The 27,946-nt window shown below is 34.7% G+C and overlaps 1 protein-coding gene across 3 annotated transcripts in view; it reads right to left on the reverse strand.

Annotated features, from left to right (window-relative positions):
* CDH18 (cadherin 18) overlaps positions 1 to 27,946 on the reverse strand; it is a 582,223-nt gene that overhangs the window by 129,970 nt on the left and 424,307 nt on the right. For all 3 annotated transcript variants that reach the window (XM_074899541.1, XM_074899542.1, XM_074899544.1), the window contains one exon: positions 20,910 to 21,029. In XM_074899541.1, the coding sequence (XP_074755642.1) occupies positions 20,910 to 21,029 (120 nt within the window). The remainder of the gene's footprint in view (positions 1 to 20,909; positions 21,030 to 27,946) is intronic.

Consider the following 27,946-nt stretch of genomic DNA (forward strand, 5'->3'; position numbering starts at 1 on the left):
TTATTTATTTATTTCCAGTTTGGTCTTCACTGAAGGATGTTATTGGAAAAAAACTAACAACCAAAACCCAAACAGTTTGACATTAATTTCTTCCATCCTTTTCCCATCTAATCTGGCAATCAAACAAAATAAACAAGTTAGTCCCTTAACACTAAATTGTCAACACTGGAAAGACTAATCTTTTTCAAGATCAGCTGCAACATCCCGTGGTTTCACTGATGGCTACATTATCTGCTGATATAATTCTGAGGAACTAAACAGAGCCACACAATCTATTCAAGTAAAAAAAGTATTTCATTCCTTCCTTTAGTATTAATTGCAGGTGATATTTTTCAAAATTAAGCAAAAATGTAGCTAAATAAAAGATAGAACAAATAATACTTGATTGCTATTGACAAAGCCGTCAGGCCAACATCTATAACAGCACAAAAACATCCAGTCAGCTTCTTTTCTACATTATTTTCTGCATCAGTTAATAGTTAAACTACAATAATTTTACTTTAAATTATTCAAGATTTCTACTGATTTCATTGGAAGGATAATTTAAACAGCTCTGTGCCACTATAACTTATTTTTGTTTATATTAATGTTGTTTTCACTACAGTGAGTCTGGGAGTTAAAACTGACCGTAGGAGAAATGAAAATGCAAATATTCTATGTATAAAAGAAAGTTTTACCTCAGAAATTATTTCTTAAAATTGATATTATCTTTCCATTATAACTTTACTCTCTCTCTTTCTATGTATATATATACATACTGTATATATTTCAGAATATATTTCAGTATATACACTTCATTATATATTTAAGAATAAAGTATAAACTTCATTTAGAGCCATGTAAGTACATTTCCCACTAACATATCAAGAAAAAAAGGTAGAAAAAACTTAGTTAAATTATAGAATAATCTAAACCATGCATGCATCCACTCATCTATTTACGGGGGAGGCAACAGAGTATGCTAACACATCTCTGGGAACCTTGACTGATATTCTGCACCACTACAGCCTGGTGGTCAGACTGCATCCATAGAAATATATAAAAGGATAGTATTTTAAAAGGAAGCAATTTTACCTCCAAACCATTGTTACCAGTGTCTATGGAAGCGACATTTTAAACTTTTTTTTTTTCCATGCATTTTTACAGAACACATGAGGATAACTTCAACACCACTTTCTAAGCAAGAAAACAAAACCCTGCCTTTGAATGGTTTACAGATTATGATCATGAAAGGTTCATACAGGAAAGCACCTGCATTTTTCAGATCTGCAGGTTTTCCGAGCAGTAATACTGCAGTAATGTTATCTGGAATAGCCACAAAGACACTGATCCAATCACCTCCTCTGTTTGGATTCATCTATATACACAAACATCTGAGTTTGCTACACTAAAAAGGAAAATAAAATAAAAAAAACCTTTTTTTAAAAAGAAAAAAAAAAAGTGTTATTCCACTTTCTAACATCAGGAGAAAGAGCAGTTCTCTGGAAAACACCTGTAGCCACAATTCTGTATTTGGTATTTGCAGAGAATTTCAAAAGTAAGGTGAGTTCATGGTTGAGACAAAAGCTTTGATTCAGTTCTGATTTGTACTGGTGCAATACTTGCTAGTGTTACTGTCTAGTGTTTTGTCAGTTTGACCCTTTCTGCTCCCTGCACTGTATGTATATGCCAGAATAATGACATTTCTTTATGATCATGCAATGATAGCAGGCAAAATCATTGAGTAACAAAGTGCTCCACAGCAGAGGGGAAGATTTCACCATGTTACAGGTATTAATACCAAATGTATCCTTGTATTATGTAAAGAAAATTTAGCAAAAGTTCAAATTTAACATTTACATCTTTACATTAGTGAGATAAGAATTAATGAAGTGGCAAGCTAAAGGCACATGTATCTCCATAGTAAACTATGAGTCCTAAGGTGAAACGACCTACTATTAACATAAAACATGATAGCTGACACAAGGATTTACTGGAACGTATGTACCATGAATAATTAAGAGCAAATATTGTAAAATCAGAATACTCAGACTCTGTTTATAACACATTAGCACAACTCCATTAGTTTTATTCGTAGGGTGGTGTTTTTTCCTATTTGTCCATGTGAAGAGAAAACCAAGCCAATGATTTTTACTGCAAGGATAATAAAACCATTTTGTACTTGACACAAAAACCAGCAAAACTGATAGTGAGAATGATGATGTACATTCCAAGAAGTCAATAATGAGTGTGTTTTTAAAATGTCAGACCAAATCTCAACCTGGTTAAGTTATCATTTATGTAATCTACTTTATCATCCAACCATACTGAAATATTTCTTGCCCTTCTGAGATGTGATAAAGTTTGTATAGTGTTCATCATCAAAGAAACATTATAGACGAATGTCATGTCCAACTAAGGCCAAGTCTGGAGATGTAACATTTGAATTATTAATAACAGAAAAGGGAAGAATTGATATAACTTGCTCAACAAAAAATGTACTGGAATTGTCAACAATAATGCATAAGGTAAGTGTCTGCATTGAAATGATGGATGACTTCATGGGCCAACCCATGCTACACAACCAACACAATACTGTCTGCTCACACAGTAGTAATGAAAAAGGAGTGCCTGTATTTTGATTATGCATTAAAGGTATACTTCCAGTCATCAGATAATGAGTATATCAGAAAATAATATACCAGAACATTTGGTATGACCCACAGCCCAATTCATACCCCTAAGTGAGGAAACCCAAAACGAGTGACAACAAAATTCTTAGTTACAGTGACTTTTTTATTTTGTACCAGATCTGAGAGGCAATATTTTTGTAAGGGTTTAAAAAAAAAAAAAAAAAGAAAAAAAAAGATCATAAATTTCAAAGAAAGGTATTGCTTACAAAAATACAGTCCTACAGTCCTAAGGAAACGTGTCTCTAGCCTCACAGACCAACAAATTATAGCTATTATAATGAAAACTTTAATTCTATTTCAGCTAATATCTTCATTTATTGTTTCATTTTGTCTTGCCTAGACTAATGCAGTAATTTCTTTCACAGTTTCTTAAAATTTCTCTTAGTGCAAATATGTGGAATATGCACAGGTTATATCTATACTCAAGCTAATTCTTTTTCTTCTTCACATCACATTCAAAGCAGATTTTGTTCTTGCAATCCTGAAAATAATAGCTTCCTATTTTCTCAAAAAGTACATTAGTTGCCTTTTCTACCTTCTTATTTGTCTAAAAGCCTTTTTATTCTTTAATACAGTCATCCTCTTACCAGTAATATCTGACGTTCCATCCTTTTGCATGTTTCTGTACCTCATAGCTTCTTAATTTTATAAACGCATGCATAGTGTTTAGTCTCCTATTCATAATGAAGAAGGCATAAAATTATAAATCTAATGTACAAGAAAATATTTTTCTCCTTTTCCTGGAAAGAAATCAGGACATGTAGGAACTGCAGGAGTCCGTATATGTTACACTACAGATTGCAACAGTTAAAATAATCAGATTGCATTATATTAGTCCATTTCATATATGTTAGGGCATTAGCCAATGTAGGCACAGGCTAGTGCTAAAGCTAAGTACCCATAAAACTGTCCACAGTATCAGGGCTCTGTCTTTGAGTAGTAGAGATTAATATACACAAACAATAAGAAAATGGAAAAAAATTACGTCCACCAATTCCAGTAGGTCTGGATTATGAAAATCATGAGCTATGATCGTGTATTACTAATAATCAGAGCTATTGTTGAATGTAATTGTGGATTTATTCTATCATGCTGAGTATAACTGTAAACACACAATCTCACTCAAGAGAGTAGCTCCAGATAGAGATTTCCTAATGGATATAATAATCTTGTTATATTGTATTGCACAGAATGGCTGGAGATATAAACAGGAAAATTAACTGAAACCACAATCCAAGATATTACAATATTCCAGTAGTTCAAGCATTTATTCTTCATATACAGTGCAAGTTACTTTTTATACACCAAAGCTTTTCTTTAGAATTTTAAAGATCCTAGTATATAGGATCTCAAATCTCTACATGAAATTTTGTTCTGTGTGTCTTCATAAGTGCAGCATTCTTTTTGACACTGAAAAATAAGAGTAATTTTCTTGAATGCCTAAATGTAGCTCCAGTTCAGATACACACAGGTAACTGTTACTTTCATTTAACTGTAGACAAAAAAATAAGCATTCTTTTACAGGGTAGAAATACTTTCAAAATCAAGCATCATTTAGATATTTAAAAGGTGGGTAAATGTGATTTACTATGGGGACACGGTTTAGTGGTGGACTTGGTATTGTTAGGTTTATGGTTGGACTCAATGATCTTAAAGATCCTTTCCAAAATAAATAATTTCATGATTCTATGATTCTAAACTAGTGTTCTTCCTGGGTTTTTTCTCTTTGACAATTTGTTAATTTCTTAGACTTATCCCCAAGTTTTCCAGAGCTGACCTACTGCTGTTTCTCAGTCATGTCATCCATAAAGGCCTCCAAGAATAGCCTTTTGTATCTTTACTCAATAGGAAGGCTCTGGAGCTCAGAATGACTGAATGTCTGTAAAAAAAGTAAAACTGAAAGTCACCATTTCCTCCTTCCTGGTCAAAAAAGTGACAACAATTATTATACTGTTTTAACTACCTTATACAACTTTAGCACAATGGCTTAGCACTTATATTTAGCCCTGTTTAATATGTCTGGATCCCACTCAGGATAGTGACAACCTTTTTAAAATTGCTTTTGGACACGTACAAATGGTGGTTCTTCAGATGCTCAGAACTCTGTCAAACTTTCATGTAATCTTACTATGAAAACAAAATCTGTCTTTTTAGCTCCAGAAAAATCTTCCTCTCAATTGCCACACTCTCACGTCAAATGAGAAATGGTTACAAAATGTGAAAAATAATACCAAAAAAATAATTTTCTTCACTGGTCACATTCTTACAAACTGCTTTTGCTGAACTAACACAATCACCAGAATAAAAACAGTTACATAATAGATTATTTCATCTTTAATAATAAAATCTAACAAAGTCTACATGTCTTATAAGAGAAACTGTTACTCAACCTTGACTACAGGCATTGCTATCAGCTCTGTCCAGAACACATTAAAAACCCTCAAACTTCTGAAAGCTAATATTTTCTTCCAGTTAGCAGAATCTGTGCTCTACATAATTAATTCAGACAGTTATCAGCAGTCTAACCTACCACCTGTCAATTGCAATTTCTAACGTTTAACATGTTACGGTTTATGTTGTGTTCTCAGTACTACACCCACATTTCTACAAAGCAGAATAGCAAAATAAGATTATTACATACTACTTCATAAACAGTTACTGAATCATGGAACATAAACTACCAATATACATGGGAATGGATTTAACTGTCTCAAAAACATTGTGACTACCAATCTGAACAGCAATTCTTGCAAATCAGAGGTCTGATGTTGAATCAGAGGTGCCACATTTCATTATTTTCTAATTGAAACTTTATACCTACTAAACACATTACTGACAATTTCATCCATTCAGAAAAATAATAAAAATGTCATTTTTCACCATTTCTCGTATAACAGTTATTCAAAGTATCCTCAGCACTAATCAGCTATTTTCAGTTAAAATTATAAGGATAATAAAAAACATTCAACAATGACCCCTTAAGTATATATATATATATATCTATATATATATATCTATCATATATATGATATTTTTTAAGAGACTGGGATATTTTTAAATTTCTTTTTACTTCAAATAGACTTGATTATTTTTTTTTCCTGTTGCTTAGAATAAGACACCCTGAAACAAAGAAAACAAGCCTCACATAAACACAGTAAAGTGCAGTTAGATCCTGTGCTGTTGTCTTAATAATTTCTGATTCAGTACTGAAGGGTTAGACTTTGGAAGCTTAATATAAATTTCACTGAAAGTAAAAGAAAATCTCTTCAAAATGAACAGAGTTTAATCAGATTTTCTAAAACTGACTTGTATTATCTCTAAGTTACTGAAGTAGCCTATCACTGGGCAAAAGAAGAAGTAGTAATGTCATCATATTCTGGATTGCACCATAGTCTACTATGGTCCACTTAAACCATTCTCTCAGAACAGTAACACAATTACATAAGCAAAATCAAATCTATATGAAACTGATTTGAAGCGGAAGATCAGAAGCGCTTCCTATGAAACCAGATGACATTACAATGTTGCACAGGCACCATGATGATTGCCACCAGATAGGAGATCCTTTTTGCCATTAATATGAAGACTGATGATCCTCAGAGAGACTTCCCTACCATACGTCACATGGGTGTTTCAGTGTCCATGTTACAAGAAACTGGCCAACACATGGAAATGCTGACACAGAATCATGGAGTCATAGAATTGTTTAGATTGAAAAGGACCTTTAAGACCATGAAACACATCTGTCTCTTTCCACTTTGACTAGTCAAAAAGAAAAATGTCAACAAAACCTTCTTCTATTCTTCTGTTCATTATGTAGCAGGCAGCATCTGTGAGCAGAACATGTCCACAGCAGTCCACAGCTGCAGGGAACACCCGTTCAAGGGCTGGCTGCTCCCTTCACCATTCCCAGCAATGCTTGAAAGCTGTCCTCAGCCTCTGCTTGCTCCTGAACACAGGAAGCCCATAGGCAAGCAGGGGGCACCAGCAGATTAGTATATGCCAGAGTATCCTTCTGCACAAGTAAACTGAGCAAGTCCTGGAGAAGGCCCCAGATACAAAGTGAACTGAGCTAACTATAGCACTACAGAGGCAGGTGCTCCAATATCCTCTTGAGTCACAGGCAGCTTACAGCACAGCCAGCATCATGGGCTGGCTTTTAAAAGTATCACAAAACCTGCAAGTATGAAAAAATAATCTGGTTGGATATTATTGAGTCCTAACTCCTGTAATAAAAAAATATTCTCTTCTGTATATTTGTGCCAATGAGTACTTCAATTCATATGTTTTATAGGGATGAGCTATTTGTCACAAAACAAACAGTGCAAAATTCTTAACTATAGAAAAAATAGATAGTAATGCAGTGAAAAGGTGAGGTGGATTAAAAAATCCTATCACCTAACATGAGTTTAAAATCACTGCTCTTTTTTTACCTAGTACTTCTTGTACTTTTCCCATGTGGTACAGCCCTAGTAAAAAAGGAAATTTTCACTAATAATTTAGGATCTTTTAAGGAAAAGAGCTGACTTGAGAGAAAATGGACATTTGGTTTTGATTTGTTATTCTGCTTCTGCCTGGGAATACGTGTCAGCAGCTACATGAATCATTTTTAATTTCAAGGCCTTGAAATTCACCCTGAGGACTACTGTCAGAAAGAAAGGATCTTCAGAGTCAAAAGAAAATATTAAAAACACTGCAACACTGTAGCTGTCATTTGGCAACAGCTGTTAGTTGTATTATTAATTGAAAATGAATCAAGAAGAAAAAAAATCTTACTAGATTTTGACAAGCAGCTTAATGCAGCTCTGGATGAATGCAGTAGGTACCGCACAACTAAGGTTCATGGAGATTAGAGTGTTCCTAAAGTCTTGCCAGGGAGTCTCTATTTAAAGGGACAAAATTCCTGTAAAGTCAGATTAAACCACATTCAAATGAAAGATATCTGTGGGTCTTACACCTCTTCTGTGGTTAGCTGATCAAGAAAAATACAGTCAATGTAATTTATTTCATTGTTTCAAAAAAGGTAGGTGGTAATGGGTATCTGACATATAAGCCTGTGAAAACTTACTATCCCTGGAGGCCATTCCTACGAGAAACAAGACATTAATTGTTCCTCTATCTTTAAAGAGCAGTACATCCTGAGAGAAGCACATGAATAGTAAATACGTATCACTCTCTTTAAGCCACGCCCAAAAGTCACAAACTAATTTTCTATGTTAAAATTTGCATTGTTTTAAGATTTCATTTTGCAGCTGCCCTTCTCTGAAAGAAGAAACTCCAGAAATGAATGTTTCAAAAGCTTTTAAAGTTATCAGATGTTGACTTTATGTACATTTCTTTCATTTGTTTCAGCAGTCCAGATTTAAAAAAAAAAAAAAAAAAATCTACTTGCAAGATCTTTATTATAGAAATACTACCAAGGAAAAAGAAGGTTTCACCTGAACAAAAGTGAAAAGACAGAACTGACACAAATTATGAATATCCAAAAGTTATGTCAAGAAACAATTACACAAGCCAAACTCAATTTTACTACAAATATACTTCATATTACATTGCACTCGCTCTTAGTTTCCTGACTTAATAGGATATTAGCTGAACAAGGAGATAGTGTCTCAAAATAAACAAATCTACATTTTGAATGTATGTCTTCTGTACTTTAATGTATAACTGTTAAAATTATTAACAAATGTACTGTAACAGTAGTCTACCATGATCAGAAAAATTAGTATTTTCCAATGTTTCTTTCATCTTTTGCAATAGTTTCCAGATTATATTTTTATGTTAGCTATTTATAGATCTATACTTAATCATTTGTCATGGCAGCGATTATACAAAATAATTTGCAGACACACTTTACAGCATTTTGTAATACACTGTATTATTTTTATTATATCAGCATACTTTGCAACTGTTGTTTTACCAGAGCATTCTGAAATGCTTGCAGAACATGCTACACTACAGAAATTTGAGGTTAGAAGCAAAATTTCTGTAGTTATTTAAAAAAAAAAAAAATAGTACTTTATGTCATTTTTTTCAGAATCAGAAGATACAATTGTTGACATATATTGTCAACACCACTGAGAATCCCTTGGAGATAGAATCACACTTGAACCAAATCTTATCTATTCAATAAAACAGAGGCTTAATCAAAATATCCAGAAGGGACATTATATGTGAGTACAAAGTTCTGTAAAAAAACCCAACAGGATGAGTTTTGTCTGCTTTTCCTCATTTAAAGTTTTTCCTTTTCTTTTCCTCCGAAGTGCAAAGTAAGCTATTTATTTACCATAAAGATATCCACTTTGAAAATGAAGGCTTCCTCTCTATAGCACAGAAGGGTACTGTATTGAAATAAATGCAAAGTGTTAGTCAAGTAAACATACTCGTATGTTCTTTCAATGATACTGTTACTTTTACAGAACATTATGGCTCAGATGATTAATCCATTTCACTATGATATTAACTTTTTTTATCAGAACTGATTACAAATGGATTAAAGCCAAGACTTGTGAAATGCATTCAAGTGAAAGGACCTACATTGTGTTAACAGTCTTTGCCATTTCATGTTGAAGACAAAAACCTAGAGAAAATCTTGTCATAAGGAGATTTCTAAGGAAGAAATAGCTTTAGCTGGTAAGTCCCTCATTTTATTTTCATCTTTCATTCAAGTAAAGTGAAGCCTAACTCGCATGGTGGACAGATATATAGCGACTTATTGCATTTTCTGCCTGAACACTTTTAGATGAAATCTACTGATCTAAAATGTATTTCTTGAAAGAACAGTTTGGGAGAGAGCAAAACCTCATTTAATCTACCCTCTTCCCTTAGTACTGCTCCCATGATGACTATATCTGCTTCTGGGACTGCAAGTGCTTTACTAAATTCCAGGAAGGCTTCTATTCTTACACCTTCCCAAGTGTTACAGATGGAATTGAATTTTTCCTTGCAAACAGCATGAGCATGCTCTCAAAACAATGTGTCACAGAAAAACTGAGAATTTTACCAACCAGGTAAGGAAAAAGAGGAGAAGCATCTTTACGATATTTTGATATTGTAATCATGACCACATATATTATAAAAAAATTCATGCTTTAATCCTGAAACAAGACAAAACTTTATGAAAAGAAAACAAAAGACTTCTTGGAGACCTAAATTAAAGACTGCACTCCTCTGCAATGGGTAGCAAACAGAGCTCCACTTCTCCCTCTTTCAGAGTGACTATTTTCAATGACAGAAGCTTTATATAATGTTTAAAGTATTGCATAAGATACGTACTAGCTGGAAATTTGAAAACCTTTTTTTGCCTGAGGGATGGATTTTGTTCATGGGTTAAAAATGTGAAGAAAAACATCCATCTTACGGACTTTTGTTGACAACACTTGCAACAATGTCAGGGCACCTCAGGGGCCGGCAGCTCCTTGGGGCCAAGTGCCAGGGGCTCCCTGTGTGGATGATGGCGGGGCCTGGCAGCCACAGTGCAGCCCCAGTCCTGGGCATGGGGCACCTCCCTTGGGACGAGGATCTGGCTTGGCGAGGCACATGGCCAGGCAGGGAAGGACTGTGGGGAGCTGGAGACCAGCCTTGCTCCAATGTTGCTGATGGCCCCGGGGGGCTGATGTGGAGTCCTGGGACAGCCAGGGTAAGGGTGTCCTGTTAGTGGAATCTGAACCCTGACAAGAAGAATGGCAAGTCTAGATGGAAACTTGGAAAGAATAGATAAGGACAGAACCTTTGCTTTTGTAACGTATCTGTGTGCTTTTGTCATGTAAACATTCCAGTTGCATATATGGTGGTAGGCAAATTCTGATTAACCTGACCCTCAGAAAAAAACCCTAACTCCTACTATCTTTCACCAGTTAAGTCACAGAATACATGTGTAAGCACAGATAAGTAAAAAAAAAATGTTATTGAACAGTATCCTCTCCTGGAAGTGAAGTTACAGAGTCTCAGGAAGTCTGGTTAGAGTCTCTCCTAAATTTTAAATTTACAAATATGCTGGCAAATCATAAAGACAGTTGCAAAGACACGAGGTAAATTTGCTGGTTATTGTGTTTGATCAGAGCCTATCTGCAGTCTTAAAACAAAACCTGTTCTACTGCTACAGGTGCTGCTCTTGGGCTTTACGAAGTTGATAAGGAAAAGAAAACACACTGTGGGGCAAGTTCAGAAAAGATGGACACCACCAGGAAAGTTTATTGTCAGGCTTTCTGTTCCCAGTTCACACAAGCAGTGACGGTGTGAAAGCTGCAAGGTCGAATGCTGAAGGGAGGACAAATGCTGACAAACAGCAAAGGTCAAGTTTTCTGGACAGATCACAGGTTTGTTGGTGGTTTCTGGAGGTACTTTCTTTTTGCCTACCTATTCAGATAAGAACTGAATTATAGAGGTTCTCCAGATGTAATTTCTGTTGTGATATTTTAAAACTGGTGTAAAACTGTTAATAAATACCTTTTGTTTGGCTGGTTTTTAAGTAGACGGTCAATAGATATGGAGCTTGTGTTAATTTTGTAAGGGATGCGTTCATTTTTTGGGGGGAGATATCTCAACTGCAGGTGAATCATTTTTGCTGAACAATATATCTTGAGAAGCACTGTCTTTATACATAATCTCTGGAAAAGCATTATCACTGTACTAGGTTTGTTGTTCTGTATGGTTTATTACAAGACAAGGTCTTATCAGCCACATTTATTCAGGTTGTAACTGAAAACGCATGCATTGTTCTAAAAGATGAAGACTGATATAAAACTAAATGCATGCATATTAATCTAATGTAGATTAGACATTAATTCTGAGAGTAGCTATGCTTTCAAATCACAGGATTTGTGTGCATTATAAAGATCTCTGTTTATACTCAACAACTAAAAGAAAGCAGTATCCTCAATCAATTCCATATGCCTCATTTCCTTTTTAAAAGTCTACCACTACTGGTCATTCCTCAAAATATTAAAAGGCAAAAATATGAACTTATTCAAACTTATTATTAAAGTAATAGCATTATTAACACAATACATTTATAAAAAACTCATAAAACAGAGATGCAGGAAGTTAAGTCATTTAATAAATATATAACCAGTGTATCTCCAACCATAAGCAGGCATCTTAGCATTACCAAACTGGCAGATAACATAGCTCCTGGAATAGTACCTCGATATTGCTCCCTCTCATTTTCACTGCCACTGCAAATTTTCATTGCCACCCTTTAATAGCATTTCTGAAATTATTATCCTAAACAACACCAATACCCACAACTGCTTGTGAAAGGGGAAATTAAACTGGAAAATGGAAATGTGTAGCAAGAAGCAGAGCTGTGTATGAATTAAAGCACCTCTACAAAGTTCTACCTAATGCTTTGCTCTAGATCTTCATCTCAGGCCCCTAGTCAAAAAGGAAGGGAAAAAAGAAGATTCAGTGTCCCAGTAATTCTTTCTTGTAGAACTAGAGATGCCAGTAATAGCCTATTGTCTAGAAAAAGGACACCTGTTAGCATAATTAAAGGCAATAAAGTCACTGCTTAATTCCACAACAATAAAGACTGATCTGTAAAAGTATTGCTAACATGTGAACTGGTCCTTAGGGGCAGAGTCTTTAAAGAGTCTAGTGCATTAATCTTCTGAGTCAGTGTCCTGGCTCTTATCCCAGTTGAGCTAAAAATTACAGTAATGTATTTGTGGCTTTAGGGTGAAATCTTATTCACTCCCTTTTCCTGAAGTTAAACACATTTCATCACACATGCAATTTCCATGCTTTCTTCAGATAGAACATCAGCCTTCCTTGTTTAAAAACACAGAACTTAAATTAATGGTTCTATATCCCTTGTGAAAAGTTCGGAGACACAGAGAGAAACACTGTTCACAGAAGCAATTCTATTCTGGAAAAACAGACATATTACAGACACTTGCAATGGAGTATTTTTCTCACACCAAGAACTTTAACTTTTGTAATAGATACAGCACAGTATTTTAGACCTTCAAAAAACAGCAAGCTCTTTAGCATCCTCAGTTCATCCGAATACGAATGTCTAGAAATTTGGAAAACAAAGACTAATGATCGTTAACATTAGGAATCTTTTCTATTGTCCCATAGAAGGTAAAAGCAAAGCCTGGCAATGGTGAGCAGATAGCAATTTTACACCTAAGAGAGACTGCAAGGAATGTGGCAACAGAATACAGACTACATGATCATGTATGTCTCACTGCTTTCTCATCAGGACTTCAAATCTGGTTGAACAAATAACATAGTGCTTCACCAATCTAGTGGTCCTGGCTGGGGTAGTTACTTTTCTTCATAATAGCTATTATAGGGCTAGGTTTTGCATTTGTGATCAAACCGGTGTTGATAACACAGGGATGTTTTAGTTACTGCTGAGCAGTGCTTGTACAGAGTCAAGGCCTTTTCTGCTTCTCATCCCATCCTGCCAGTGCTGGGGATGCACAAGAAGCTGAGAGGGAGCACAGCTGTCACGGCTGACCCCAACTGACCGAAGGGATATTCCATAGTATACGTCATCATGCTCAGCATATAAAGCTGGGGGAAGGAGGAAGAGAGGGACATGCAGAGTGATAGCATTTGTTTTCCCAAGTAACCCTTACATGTGATGGAGCTCTGCTTTGCTGGAGATTACTAGGCACCTGCCTGTCCATTGGAAGTGGTGAATGAATGCCTTGTTTTGCTTTGCTTGTGCATAGAGGTTTTGCTTTCCCCATCTTTATCTCAACCCATGAGTCTCCTCACTTCTATCCTTTTCATTCTCTTCCCCATTCTATTGTGGGGGGAGTGAGTGAGCAGCTGCATGGTGCATGGGGCTTTGCTGCCTGCTGGGGTTAGCCCACAATATTGAGGCATTATGTTGTAAAAATATATCTGTATAGATTAAAAGTTTAAAGAAAAAAAGGGTGTCTACCAACAAAAGGAATGCAGTTACCATATTGTAGTAGTCCTGGTTAGGAAGGCAAGATGATAATATGATCTAACGCCAGTTGCCAATTAGTGGTTACAGAAGCATGTGTCACTTTTTGTTTTCTTATTTTTGATAACTTGTGGCTGGACAACACAGATTGTCCATAGTAGTTGTTCATAACACCAGATGATGACAGAATAACAAACACAGAAACAAACAAGAGCAGAACAGCCAAGGAATAGTTTCTTCCCTATCTCTTAAATCAATCTCTGATACACATGGTCCATCTCACATGAGAGGAAAAACAAGGTTAGAACATCAGGCAATCCTTTTTGCCTTTGCTTTTCTCTCTCTTATGCCCTGTCCTTTTTAACTATATGATTGTTGCTCGAGGAGAGTGGTGGCAGGTAACCAACAAAAGAAGTACAGTGTCAGAACACTGGTCCTGACAAGTGATCAATCCATCTGGTGCTCCTCAAAGCCCTGCTCCAGTGGGAAAATTACAAAATCTCCTGTGGGTGGACGGCAAAAATTGCATCAGGAGACACACACAAGAGGATGGCCCAGCAAATATCAGTTACTGTAAGGTTGTACCGATCTTTGCTTTGAAGCAGTGCTGCTGCTTTGGTGTTACCCTTATTACACACCTGCAGCACACCATTTTGCCCCTCTTCTGTGTACACCTTTGATTAGAAAGGACCCTTCTGTGCAGTTTCCATGCTAGTGGAAAACAAGGCCTAAACAACAAGGTTTCAGTTGTCCCAATGACCTCATAAAATCTTCAACTGTATCAAAACAAAGCCCTTAGAAAACGAAAAGAAGCAGTGGATTGTTTAGCTGCTCATATCTCTCTGCCCGTCTGTCTGATGGCCTGAGTTATCCTTTGAATAACTCTAGGGAGAACTGTAATAGTACATCAATATTTTGAACATGCAAGAAAACTGTGTGAATTGAGTCCATTGTTCAGAATTTATCTTAAAAGTGTGAAAACTGTAGGTGTAGAAAATCCAATATTTACTTAAAATTAAAAGCAAAGGACATTACAATATTTACTTTTTAGCTGAGAGCTGGCAGATTACACTCTCAAACAAGTACTCATGACAATATTTTTAGATGGTGCACATATTTCTGTTCCTTCAGGACTGGAGGAATGAATTGTACAGTACTTGGTAGAATTAGAAGAACAAGGTAAGACTCCTTCAAATTCTGAGTTTGAATTTCTAGTGATTCTCTTGACAACAAACTGTAGACATTGGCAGTGATATACATTAAAGATGTAATTTCTGTTACAACATTTCAGAGATCCCTTGAGGGAAAATAAACATATGAAAAACTGAATATGGAATTCAGTTCTTACAACTTCAAGATAAAATTATAGTACCCATGCATGAAAATAAATTTGTTTTAATCCTACACACTGTTAGCATAGTGTATCACTAATAAAAATAACTCAACTTTCAGACTGATTCTTCACTGTGACCCCATTTTGATACTAAATAGAAACCAATCACATACAAATAAATTGGAGTTTTTGCTAATAGCTGTAAATAAGTGGTCTGCAATGCAAGTGCAAGTGAGATTTTGAAGGTTCACCATAGATATATTCATACACAACTCAGACAGAATATGTAATTACCAAAATTGTATGATTACCTCAATCACCCTTACTGCTTTTATAAGATGTAATTATTGAACACTAACAGTTTGAGAGACCATGTGTAAAAACTGTGATAGAGGAGGTTAAGTTTACTTTAAGACCAATACAGGAACCTGGGCATCAGCTGTGGTGCACAAGTTGTGGAATTAGGGGGACATCACAAAGTATACCTTTAGAGTAGAAGCATTCAATTTATCTAAGATACTTCTATAGCCCTGCAAGGTCACTGAAATGATACTGGAGCCTCTCAACATGAGGCAAAAATGACTCTCCAGTTTCAGTTAACACTCTAACATGAACCAACCTGAATATCAGCAGAGGATCATTATCCCCAATAAACATGCTTATTTTAAACAGATGTCACTAAGAGAGATATTGCAACTAAAAAAAGAGTAATAATTCTTAATATAAAAAATAAGGATGCTTATTCAGGTAAGGGGCAGAATTTTATTTCGGAAATTATTTTACTAAGTAATATGATTTCCTATGTATGGCAGAGACATAAGGTCATGAAATATCTTATCATTACTCTAATTAGCACAGTAAATTCTTATGTGGGATACCATGACAGACTGTGCTAATAAAACATGCAAAGGCTGTTCTTCCTTTTTGTACTAAAAAGTCTATGCAATTCCTCTTTACACCAATTTGAGTTATTTTCTCTAAAATAAGGAAATGAGGTAGACCTTAATCCATTAAATCCATAATTATTACTTCAGTATTAAAATAACTTAATTTTAATAAATTCAATTAATTAATGATCTTTGAAATATTCATATTTATTTAGCAGTATCAAATCTGTGAATAACTTGATAAACAATCAATATTTTTTCTTGTTTTGCAGATGAATACACATGCAACCTTAAAATGACACTCTACATATCATAATGGCACAAAATCTGCCATTCCCATATGAACTATGGCCAAGAACCTCTAGAAAAGGATAAGAATAGTTACAGATGAGAACAAAAGTCTTGAACTTCAGCGATTGCTCATTCGGTGTTTATGAGGCACACCTCTGCGTTTGGAAACATATTCAGCCATTGATTATGCTTATTATTTGTATTGTGCTCTCAATCAGGAAGCAAACTAGATAATTAGAAAACAGGTCATTTCTTATAGGGATGCTTGATGCTGTTTTCATATTGTGAAGAAAGAAAGCAGAAGGAGATTGACACTCTTCTTACACTTCATAATTAGCCTGTGCTAATTTGCAGTGATGTGGTTTCATAAATAGGCATACAAATTTCTTTACTATTTAATGTTTTCAAGTAAAAAAATAAAACCAAGCTGATACATGATTAAGATCTTTGTAATATTACTGCTGTAACAGCAGATCATTATCGTTATAAATACAAATATGCAATGCTTTTTCACAGTCATTCAATTAAATTATGTCTTTTTCTTCCATTCCACCAGTTCTAAATTCCAGTTCAAAACTGCAGTGAATGAAGGTTTTATGTCTTATTTCATCACAGTTGCAACCATAACTGCTGATTTGAAAGGACAAATGCTCCATAGATTAATTCACTCTGTATGTTCTTTTCAGAAAGGTTGATTGATCTGGGAAGAGCTGTGTGTAGCTAACATGTTTCAGGTATGGGTTTACTATGTAAACAGTAAAACTGAACTGTGGGTTTCACCTTCTCTCCCAAAGCATGTGGAACTGTAAGTGGGCTGCTATAGCTGCTAGAAAAAACACAGAGTCTAATTTGAGGTTATCTCAAGAAAAAAAGAGTTTCTGGGATTGGGTTACCAGTCAAATGTTGACTGTTGCTGTTTGATAAGTCACACTTGACTTGAAAGAACAAGCAGGGACAGATCCTACATCAAGTTCATGGATCAAAAGACCTCATGGTTTGGGAAAGGTAGGGTATTAAATTTGTAACTTAAACTCCTAGGAAAAGTTTTTATGTGTATTTGGGCATTTCAGAAGATGTGCAAAGTTCTACAGGGGGTGTGGGAGAGAAGGGGGAATCATATTAAGATACTATTAATAAATTATTTTCTCTACTCTTCACTAATAATTTTTTATTTTATTTTATTTTTACAGTGAGGTTAACGGCACTCCAAAAGGATAAGTGACTCATGTTTTCTGGGGTTCCCTGATTTTTTTTTATTTAAAAAAAACATATAGTCTATGGACATAATCTTTACAAATATACCTAGGATCTAGACATTGATGACTTCTCTCCCCTTCATCAGCATTATTAATTGTCCTAGGTTGCAGTGTATTCTATTACCATCCTCATGAGCTGTTGAAATCAGGTGGGGCAGTGTTTCCTTGCCTCCTCCCCCCAGACTATCTTTCTGTTAATGGCCAATCAATACCATGCAGCATAACTCAGAGACAACTCCCTCTGGACCATCTTCTGTTAATGAGTTTAATCAACATTTGGCCTTATGACTCATTATCCCTTTGTGAGATGCTCCACCCAGAGGGAGGAACCAAGAATTCCACCCTGGATATAATCTGAGATTCTGAATACCAGAGACCCTCCTTTTCCACTGGATTTCCAGAGGACAGGAGCTGCTTAGCCACCACTGGACTTTCTGAGGAAGAGCAGACCTTCTTTCTACAGGATCACTGCTTCAGGGGGACTGCAGCCACCATTCTACCAGACAGCTACCACCACCCTGATTAACAAGGTGTCAGGTTGTATCCTGACTCTGTTAGTTTAACCCAGTGTTATCTGCCTTTATATTTTTTTTTCTCTTTTTATTTCCCTATTAAGTTGTTATTCTGATTTGGTGTCTCCCACTAGTTTGTTTTCAAACTAGTACATTAATACATATTTACTTATAAAAATTCAGCAGAATATTTTGCTACAATTGGGGAGGAAGACATACAGGAACCAGCACAGGTTGTCACAGCTAATTACCAATTACATAGCTAATTACTATTAAATCCCATAGCTAATTACTAAAAGTAATAAACACAAATACAAAACACTTCTTAGAAAGCCATTAAAATTAAAAGGATTTTGAAAATCTTACCCTTTATGTTATGCATGGACAGTAGTTCTGACATTTACAGCCATAACAACATAGTTACAGCAAATTTCTATGCACAGAGGGTAAACTTCTTCTTTCCCAGGGGAAAAACAAGACAAAACAAAACACAGGCCCTAGAGCAAATCAACTGAAAAATGAAAGACTGTTGAAAGTTGCTAAATCTGGTATCCTGATAGAGATTAGGTTGTTACAGCTCCCTGTTTTCAATCCATGATTTAGAAGCAGTAGTGAGGCTGCATGTGTGTTCCCAAGAGGCACACACACAGATTGAACACATACATGCATCAGGTGACACACAGATAGAAACATGCAACGCTCAAACAAAATGGCACAACCAACCTCATCCTTCTCCAGCTGATCAGGAGGAAGGACAGTTCTGCCAGGAACATGGCTCTTTTTACTTCATAGTTTGTAATTTGGTGCTGGCCCACTATTATATTTTAGACGTATGACTTCTAAAATCCTATTTAAACTATTTTAAACTAAGCTCCTAAAGATCCATAAATTTAAAGGACTCAGAGTAAACTCTTTAAAACCCAGTTTAGGCAACACTAGCCTAGAAGCAGAAGACCTCTTAAGATTCATATTCACACTAGGGCTATGAACAGTTTTTGTCTGCATCTGATAGCTCCAAGAAGCTTTACTGCTAGACAGAAAGATAATTAGGTTTTACAAACATTACATTCAGTCATGAATGTTGGGACCTACCTTTATTGTAAAGGAAGTTTGTGCACGTCAGTGTAAATTCAGAAAACTTCCAGATAAAATAGGATTAAGATGGAATTGAAAAATTGAAGCCTTAGAAAAAATAGGTCACAAAAATGCTTACGAATTCAGAAGAGTGATGTTTTTAGATGAGTCTTAAAATCCAGAAATTCGAAGTGAAATTTCACAGTGAAATGCTCTTCTTCAAGACTTTCTCATCATTTTCAATATGCTACTTCTTCCCATTATATCAGCCCAAATTAAATTAACTGCTATTCTGCAGTTATAAGACAACTTATAAAATCATAAAACTTTCTCCAGTTTTCTCACTGTTTCACTGTCTACTTACCTTATAAGCTGTTTATTCTTTTGACATGTTAAAAGACTATCAGAAACATTTTCATATTCTATACAGATATTAAAAACAGTTTAAGTTTATAAAGTGTTATTAAATCCCTGTCAAAGCCTAAGGCTTACAGAGTGAAAATATACTCACATCTGCTTTCCTTATAACATACAGTGATATAACAATACTATTTTCTTTTATGGTACAGACCTGATACTGAGAACATCCATTACGATTCTTCACTGACTAACAACTCCAGACTACAAGTTCCACACCATTATAAAAAATATAAAGTATAGGCCATTGCCTCAGATTGCCAAAAGAGAAGAAGAAATATAAACCAAGGTTGTATTTCCATGTTAAAAAAAAAAAAAAAAAAGTCAAGGAGAGCTTGAGGACCCTACCACAGATTTTCAATACCTCTTCATTGTTAACATGAACCCCAGAGTGGTTTAGTCTGTGCCACTCAGTACTCTGTCAGACTGTACTCACACATGGTGGGTAAGGTAGCATGCCAGCAGTTGTTCCTGAAACATAGTATGTATGAACAGGCCTGCACCAGGTTTGCCTCCCAGCAAATCTAGCCCTCCAACATGATCCTGTTAGGCATTGCACTCCTAAGCCTATCTAGCTGAGATGGTACATATACATTACTCTTGTAATGAAGCAAGTGTACACCTCAGTTTCACAGAGCTTCACATACACAAGCGAAGACACTTAAATGCAAAAACATTACAAAGAAAACTATTTACACTATACTTACTTCACTTCAGCATATTTTAAAAATCATTCTTCTTCATTACAGTTAAGTATAGGGATGACTATATTTCATTCTTCCCTTCAGTATTAAAACATTGATATAGATAGGGGAAAATAGTTACAAAATTCAGATTTAAAAGTACTTTCTTAAATTGTATTTCCTCATTATTAAGGACTATAAATGTGTACTAAAAATATATCATCATATTAATTGTTAAGTTAATGCTCTTCAGAAAATCCAAAACTAATAATAACTCCCATCCCCAAAAGATATTTCCTCTCTCTTTAAAGAATCCTGTTTGGATTCATTATACATAATTTAAACTTTGTGGAAAAAAGAAGAGGGCAATGTATAGAGTTTAAGAATAAATATTTCAGCTCATACTACTTCTGGAATAATGGAATACATTTTTAGTGAAATGGCAATACGGCAGTTTTATAAATACAAGAATTATATTAATTTATTATGGTATATGTGTTGAAGCACACATTCGGTAATCCTCCCAAGCCTTTCTTGCAACAAAACAAAGCATTTAAAATCATAAAGTATTAGGCACACTTGAGTTACATCCTAACAGAGGCTCAAAAAGATCAAAAAGTGCTATTCCAGTTTTGCTGAAGGGCTCACATCATTCCATGATGCAGAAATAATTCTGTACACAGTAGGTTTATTTAGTACTTAGCAAAACATAGCAACTCAAAAATTTCATAGTGTTAAAGCAAAAATTAGGATAAAAAAGGAATTAAAAAAAAAATCCCACCCACCTACACTTTGAACATTGTGTTTCATCTACCAGACTTGGTTAACTACAACATATTAGCCAGATCACCACACCGACAGAAATACAGAATACCCACCTGTTTTTGGGTCAACAGAAAAATATGGCTGTCCCTGAAGAATACTGTACACTACTCTTGCGCTGTTTCCGTATGTAGGGTCATCTGCATCTGTGGCTGTGACCTGTAGAACTGATGTACCTGTATATACAGGAAAATAAAAGTTAATTGATAATAAATATAATTTTCTGATGAATATACATTTTTTAGATGCAATTTCAAAACTACAGTCTTCCCGTTCTACAATTGAGAGATTAATAATATTTTCTCTACAAGTTATCATCCTATCATATTTTAAAGAAAAACTATTTACACTCATTTAGAAATACACTTTTTCTCTTTCTCTCTCTGTAAGTATATAGCTTAATTACATATTTATAGACAAATATTAACTACATAGCATGCATATTTTTACATGTTCACACATTTAGATCCCAAACACGGATAGTGCTTAGACTTCTGAACAACTCATATTTATGAATTACAGGATTATCTTCATCCACAATACAAATTCATGCTGAAGTACATATTTAAAAAAATGGCACAGATAGAGACAAGTAATTTTACATTTTACTAGTACTTTTCAAGACATTTAATGATAATTTTTGCTATCACCACCCAACACTTCACATAAGAAATAAGTAAAATATTAGCAAGTTAATAACAGTTCAGTCTTCATCCCATTTGTTTAACCTTCTACAGACACTGCTTTCTACAGAATCCTTTAGCCCAGTATTAAAATACAGGAATAATAATAACACAGGCTTCTCCCATGTAATTCTACATCTGAAACTGACTTCTCAGTTAAATTAGCCACTGAGGCATCACCTCCACTCTGAGGTGTTCCATTTCACATCTTTATTGTGAGAAGAAATATGTTTTTGAATTGAATCCCCTGATCTCCCCAATTGTACTTTGATTTGCCTCATGGAACAGTTAAAGAGCATGCTAACTAGATTCCTTTGGATGAAACTAAACCAGAAGACGTGCTTCAGCAGCACATCTGATTTATTATGACTGCTAATCGGCATTTAGTCTCAGACACCAGACAAGAGCTAGTCTGAAATAAGACTTCACAAAAACATATGGTGTGGACATTGGATCCTCAGTTCTAACTGTTTAACTTCATAGAGCAGTTTACGTTGCACAGAACTGTTTGATAATGTGCACACCCTCAGTGTACTCACGGAGTCTCACTTTGAGTACAACAAAGTAAGCAAGCAAATCTTCATAAATTTGGATTCTTCATTGTTTGAGAAACTATTCCTTCATTTGTGCCACACTAACTTGAACACCAAAAGTTGGTTTTTGTATCTCTACTGGAGATTTAGTAAAAGGTACAGCAAATATGTCTACATACTTAAATATAGTGTCTTCTGGTTTCTGAATAGCCCAAATACATACAGTCTTATAGATAAATATATTAACACAGCAAATATAAAGATATCTTGATGAATTTGAAGTTGAATACTGTAATAAAATCAGGCTAGAGCTAGCAGTCTGTTCATAGTTATTCAGGAGTTAATGGTAAAACTGACTAATTTACTGTATTTGGGGTTACATGGTAAGGTAAACAAATACAATTAAATTTTTTCTTAAAAGTTCTAGGAATCTATTCAGTCATATTTACTTCCTATCTAAACTTAGAATAAGAGTTCCTGCAAGCCACATTATGTCACTTTAAAGAACAGACGATGCATTTTTTCCCCCCTATTATATAACTTATCTAAATACTACAATGATCTATTTCTGTAGCCCATGTTGGCAATAATTTCTAACTTGAGGTGGAGAAGCTGTGACCCTTCTATCTTCTAGTTAAGCTTGTTGTATTGAAGGGTGTCCACACTAATTTGTTGTTTTACCTTTATTCATAGCTTCATTATTTTACATTGGAATCTTGTGAAATCATTAAAGATTTATAGGTTGCTGGTACACAATGACTTTTTTTTTTTTTTTTTATTTGCACACAATAAAAACATACCCATCTAATAGGTATAGTCTGTCACCTACCAGAGTTTGTTAACCATAGTGCTGGGCAACTTCTGTACCTTTTTATCTATAGATTTTCCTGCTTCCAGGAGAAGTTACCAACAGCTGCCTACTCATTCAACAGACTGAGTTCCCATTTGCACTTCTTCCCAGAGTTCGAGAAAATCATGGTAGGTTTTGGAATGGATTAACAGATTTTGGCTTTTCCTGAAGAAAATAACAGAAATGCTGGGGTTTCACAGTTCTCTCATTCTTCAGAGACCTTCTTGTCTCCTCTCCTTAATTTAAAAGGTAGGGGATAGAATCTGAGTGCTTGTATTGCTCATTGATGTGGGACAAAGAAACATGGCTAGTGAAAGGCCATACCTCACATAAGCAGCTGACAGGTCACTTTAGCATGAATGGAATGCTATTGTACCTTAAAATTCACCACAGTGATTTTCTAATACAGATGTATCTCTCTCGAAGAAACACCTGATAATAGTAATTTGGTATTGAAAAGTGGCAAAATGTTCTATTTCCACCTAAAAGAACACTTAGAATCACAAGTTTTAACTCCCCACCCTTCCTCTCAAACCCTCATCCAGTGCCACATAGCTCAGCAGCTGCTTAACTTTTTCAGTGTATTACACAAGCACACTCAGCATCTTATACTGGCCTTTTGCCTAACTCTTGACTGATTTGCTGAGCACAGAGGAAAGACATCTTGTGAAAACTGTGGGTTAGAATGCCTTGAGAGAAAAAAAGGTAAAGAGGGTACTTTTACCTTCCAATTATTTCTTTTAAAATTAGAATAATTCAGCTCATCAACAAGACAGACACATCACTATTCCAAATATATTTATACCATTCAGATGCAGCATCAGGTTTTGCTGTTGAGCTACGTATAATGAAGGATTTTGATGGAAAAGTATACCATACAGTTACCTGTTTTTAATGTTAACAATTCTGAAGACAATTATCTAATACAAAAAATAAGGATCTAAGTTCCCTAAAGACCACAGATCAGATATGAACATCAGACCCAGAGGCATATCTTCCATACTTTCTTCACTAAGCTACTGCCAAGAAAAACTCAAAATTTTGCTATGAAAGCATTTTGACACTCCATTTAGGCAATAAAAAAGATTTTTTTTCCCCGAAGTGGAGGCTCTGCTTATTCAGAGTACAACTGCCTTTCCACATGATTTCCCACTACAATTTAGAGATTATGTATTAGGAATTCTTTCTCAGCCAATGCTTTACACAGAGCTGTAAAATATGTCTGCATATTCTGAACACCACCCTGTAAGCTTTGTCTTTTTCCTGTTAGCAAAAATAAGGATCATTCCATTTGGGAAACAGAATTGTAGTTTTATTTTTAAATATCTTCTTCTGTTTTTCTCTTTTTATATGTTTACATTAAAAATTTTGTAAAGTTACATATCAAAGAAAAGCTGAAGGTAAGTACTTCAGTCTGTCTCTCTGAAGACAAATTTTTAATGTTTAATGAGGCAGTTCAATAAAACATGTCTGTTGAGAATGCAAATCTGTATGCATGACTTTCCATAGTTTGCTGCAACTGTTAAAATCTCAAATGGATGAATATTGAATAAAAAGTAAAAGAAGTGAAAAAAAAATGTTTTAATGAACACAGAGATTTCCCGCCTAGCTAAACTAATTCTTAAAATTGTCTTAACACACTAACAAAACATCACAACATGTTTTAGTTTCATTCTACATTAGAAAACAGTGATTTTGCCAGGAAATCAACACCAAGTCCAGTGACTATATTACTGATTCAAGTCCTCATAGCAGAAAAGGTCAGTGTTTTGTCTGTTAGTTATCTTAATTAGAAGATAAAAATCAAACAACACAGGAGAATGGCACTTCTCACACAAATCATATTTATGAACACCATAAATACTGTCTTCCAGATTATCTGAAATTATGACTACATCACATTATAATACCCTGGAAAGACTTTCAGTAAAGTCCAATGTGTCTATTAATTTCCTAAATAGAATTTATTCTTCTTATGCATGACCTCAACACTAGAAAATTTAATATGCAATTTCATTAATTTTGAAGCTTTCTGAAAATGAGCAGATATGGAAGGCTTTTACTGATGGAAAAAATATTTTTATTTCTTTTTACATTTAGAAGAAGTTCAGTTATGTATGGACTCCACAACGAAATGTCAAAAAACATGCTAATTACAGAACTAATAAAAATGGCATAGAGATCTCCATTACTTGAGATAAAGAATGTATCCTGCAGAAGCAAAAATAGAATTAGTCTTCCTGAGATTGCAGACAATAAAATGCTTTCAGTATGCCACAAATACAAACAAATCAATAAGGGAAAAAAGAAAATAATGATCATAAATTTGCAATGAAATTATATTGTATGCCTACAGTAGAATGCCTGTATGGTGGGATATGAGAATGCAGTTTTATTCACACAACAGGAAAGCTTTGTGGAATAGATAATTTAATGATTTACCTCAAGTACAACCAGTAAAGTATTTCATTTATAAAACATATGCATTAATGCCTTATTTTATCACTAAAACTTCCTTGGTTTACCATATCCACTCTGTTTTATAACCCAAAATGCCATCCCAGACTAATTATTCTAATTGTTCTCTGGAAAACAGTAACTTGTATAATGTAATTGTACAGTAATACCAAGATACAGACTACTACAGAATTATGAATAACATCTATGAAAGAGTACTACATTTTGAGAGGATTAAAAAACCCCCAATTTTTATAAATAGAATTAACAAATAAAAAATAATTATATTAGCTACTTTTGACTTTGAGGATAACATTGAATTCCTTTCTGCTGTCTTTCCTCCTATGCCAAAAAAAAAAAAAAAAAAAAAAAAGGCTTCCACAGTGGAAGGAAATAGTCAAATAATTGAAATGGTCTCTATTAAAGACAAAGGAAACTGAAGAAAGAGGAAGACAGACTTATGCATTTTTGGAGACAGTCAATAAAGGAAATTAATTTTACATCAAGACAGTCTGTGGTGTGATGAAAGACAACTGAGATAAGAGCTTAGATGCTACTGAAATTAACTGCAAGTCTAACAGCTTTGTGCCACAGTGAATTATCAAAGACAAATGAAGAGGTTTTTTATAGGCCCATAATATTCTTACTGGGAGCTCTACTCCCTAACTGTAGTACTTCCCACAAAGGTGTATTGCTTAAATAGTCCTGGTGTTATGACATTATTCACAGAAATACTGCCCTTCTGTACTTTCACAAATTTCTCTTGGGAATGATATTTGCAATAGTATGCTTTGATGGTTAAAATAGGGAGTTCTACGTTAAAAACCATATTCTGTTATACGCACTAGCATCATTGTGTGTACGGGGTGGAGACCTACAGGTTTATAGCTCTGAGAAGTAAAAGATGAGATCAAGGAAATCAGTATCTGAGAGGAAGCTATGGTTTAAGAGACAAATGAACAATTTACACATTATTTTAAGGAATGAAAACATATTTGATCTATAATCTGAAAAACTTTATTAGCTGGATACTGACCAAACGAGAATGGTTAATAAAGATTGTTCTTCTAGTAGAGATCCAGAATAGGCTATTAGAAATAATAATGTTTATAAAAATGATAATAAAATGTGGGAGGTGGGGGGAAAAGAAATTACATGCAAAAATTAGGCAGAAATTCCCAGTTAGAGCGAAACAGACAGTGGAAATGAGAAAATTCATAAAAGGGAAGTTGAATGATAATATGGAAAAAATGACCTATGAAAGAAGAAGATAGAAGGAAATAAGAGGAGAACAAAGAAAGATGTTTTTCCCTTCATGTATTCTTGTTGCAAGAAGGACCACAGGAAAAAATGGCTTAGAGTTCTCCACAGCAGTGAAGAGACATCTGAAATAGCACACTGTGGCAGGACTTGGAAGAGAGGACTGGAAAGGTAGGAAGGTGCTAAAAAGTACCTACAAAGAACGAAGTATTAGAACAAGACAATTATGATGGGGACAGGTAGATTATTTTCTACAACATCACGTATGGGGGTCATTTTGAGAAGAAAATCAAGGAACTGCTCCCATGTACCAGTGTAGTGGCAGTGGCAGTGACAGAAAGGAAAAAGAGGCAGTAATAAAGTCAGGGGAAAAGAAAGAGAATAGGGGACATTTTTAATGTAATTTTAAAACATGGTATTTGCTAAGCTCGAGAGTTCATTTAATACAATCTGCTTTTGCAAGGTAGATAGGAAAAGATACTTATTCTCTATTTCATACATGACCAGTGCCACTTAGGTCAAGGAAGAAGCTACTGGTGTAAAAATCAGTCTCTGCTTCCAAACTGTCACAGCTCTGAACTCCATGGTTCAGGAATAAGATTTAATATATTTGGGTCTTTCCATGGCTGGTATGATTACTACATGTTTACAAATATTTCATATGCCACACTTCATTTGTATATTCAAGAAAAAAATTGCAAATATGTTTGGAATGCACTATATTTACTATGCACATCTGTGATAGTAGCTGTGGTTTTAGCCTGTTTAGTCTCTCCACACGAAATATTTCTTTGCATACTGTGAAACTGTATGCAGTTCAAATAGTCTGCAGACTTCCACAAACGGATTAAACTTCCGTCATTACACAACCATGGATGTCTGAATTCAGCATAATAGTGTCTGGTGATACCACAGAAGAGGAACAGAATACAGATTCCTAGTTCACAATTAATTTCACATACTCTACATTAGGAAAGATGTACAAGGTACTTTCCCATCCAAAATAATTATATTAACAAAATATTGTATCTGACTTTTAAGTATGTAATAAAACTCTTGCTATTATTTTCTGATCTATTCATGAGTGATCATTAATATTCAAAGTGATCAAATGATGAAAATCCGTTAAGATTCAATGATGATATTAATTCATTCTATGTATGATCAATATTGTTATAAGAGTTGAATAACTACTTATATTTAAATATTTTTCCCTTTTAATTTTTAAAATTCTACTCTGCAGAAGTTAAAGTCTGTCACCTGCTTATTAGACAAACAGCAAGGAAAGAAGAACAAATAATCTACTTTTA

This window comes from Athene noctua, chromosome 2, assembly GCF_965140245.1.
Source record: "Athene noctua chromosome 2, bAthNoc1.hap1.1, whole genome shotgun sequence".
Classification (NCBI taxonomy): Eukaryota; Metazoa; Chordata; class Aves; order Strigiformes; family Strigidae; genus Athene; species Athene noctua.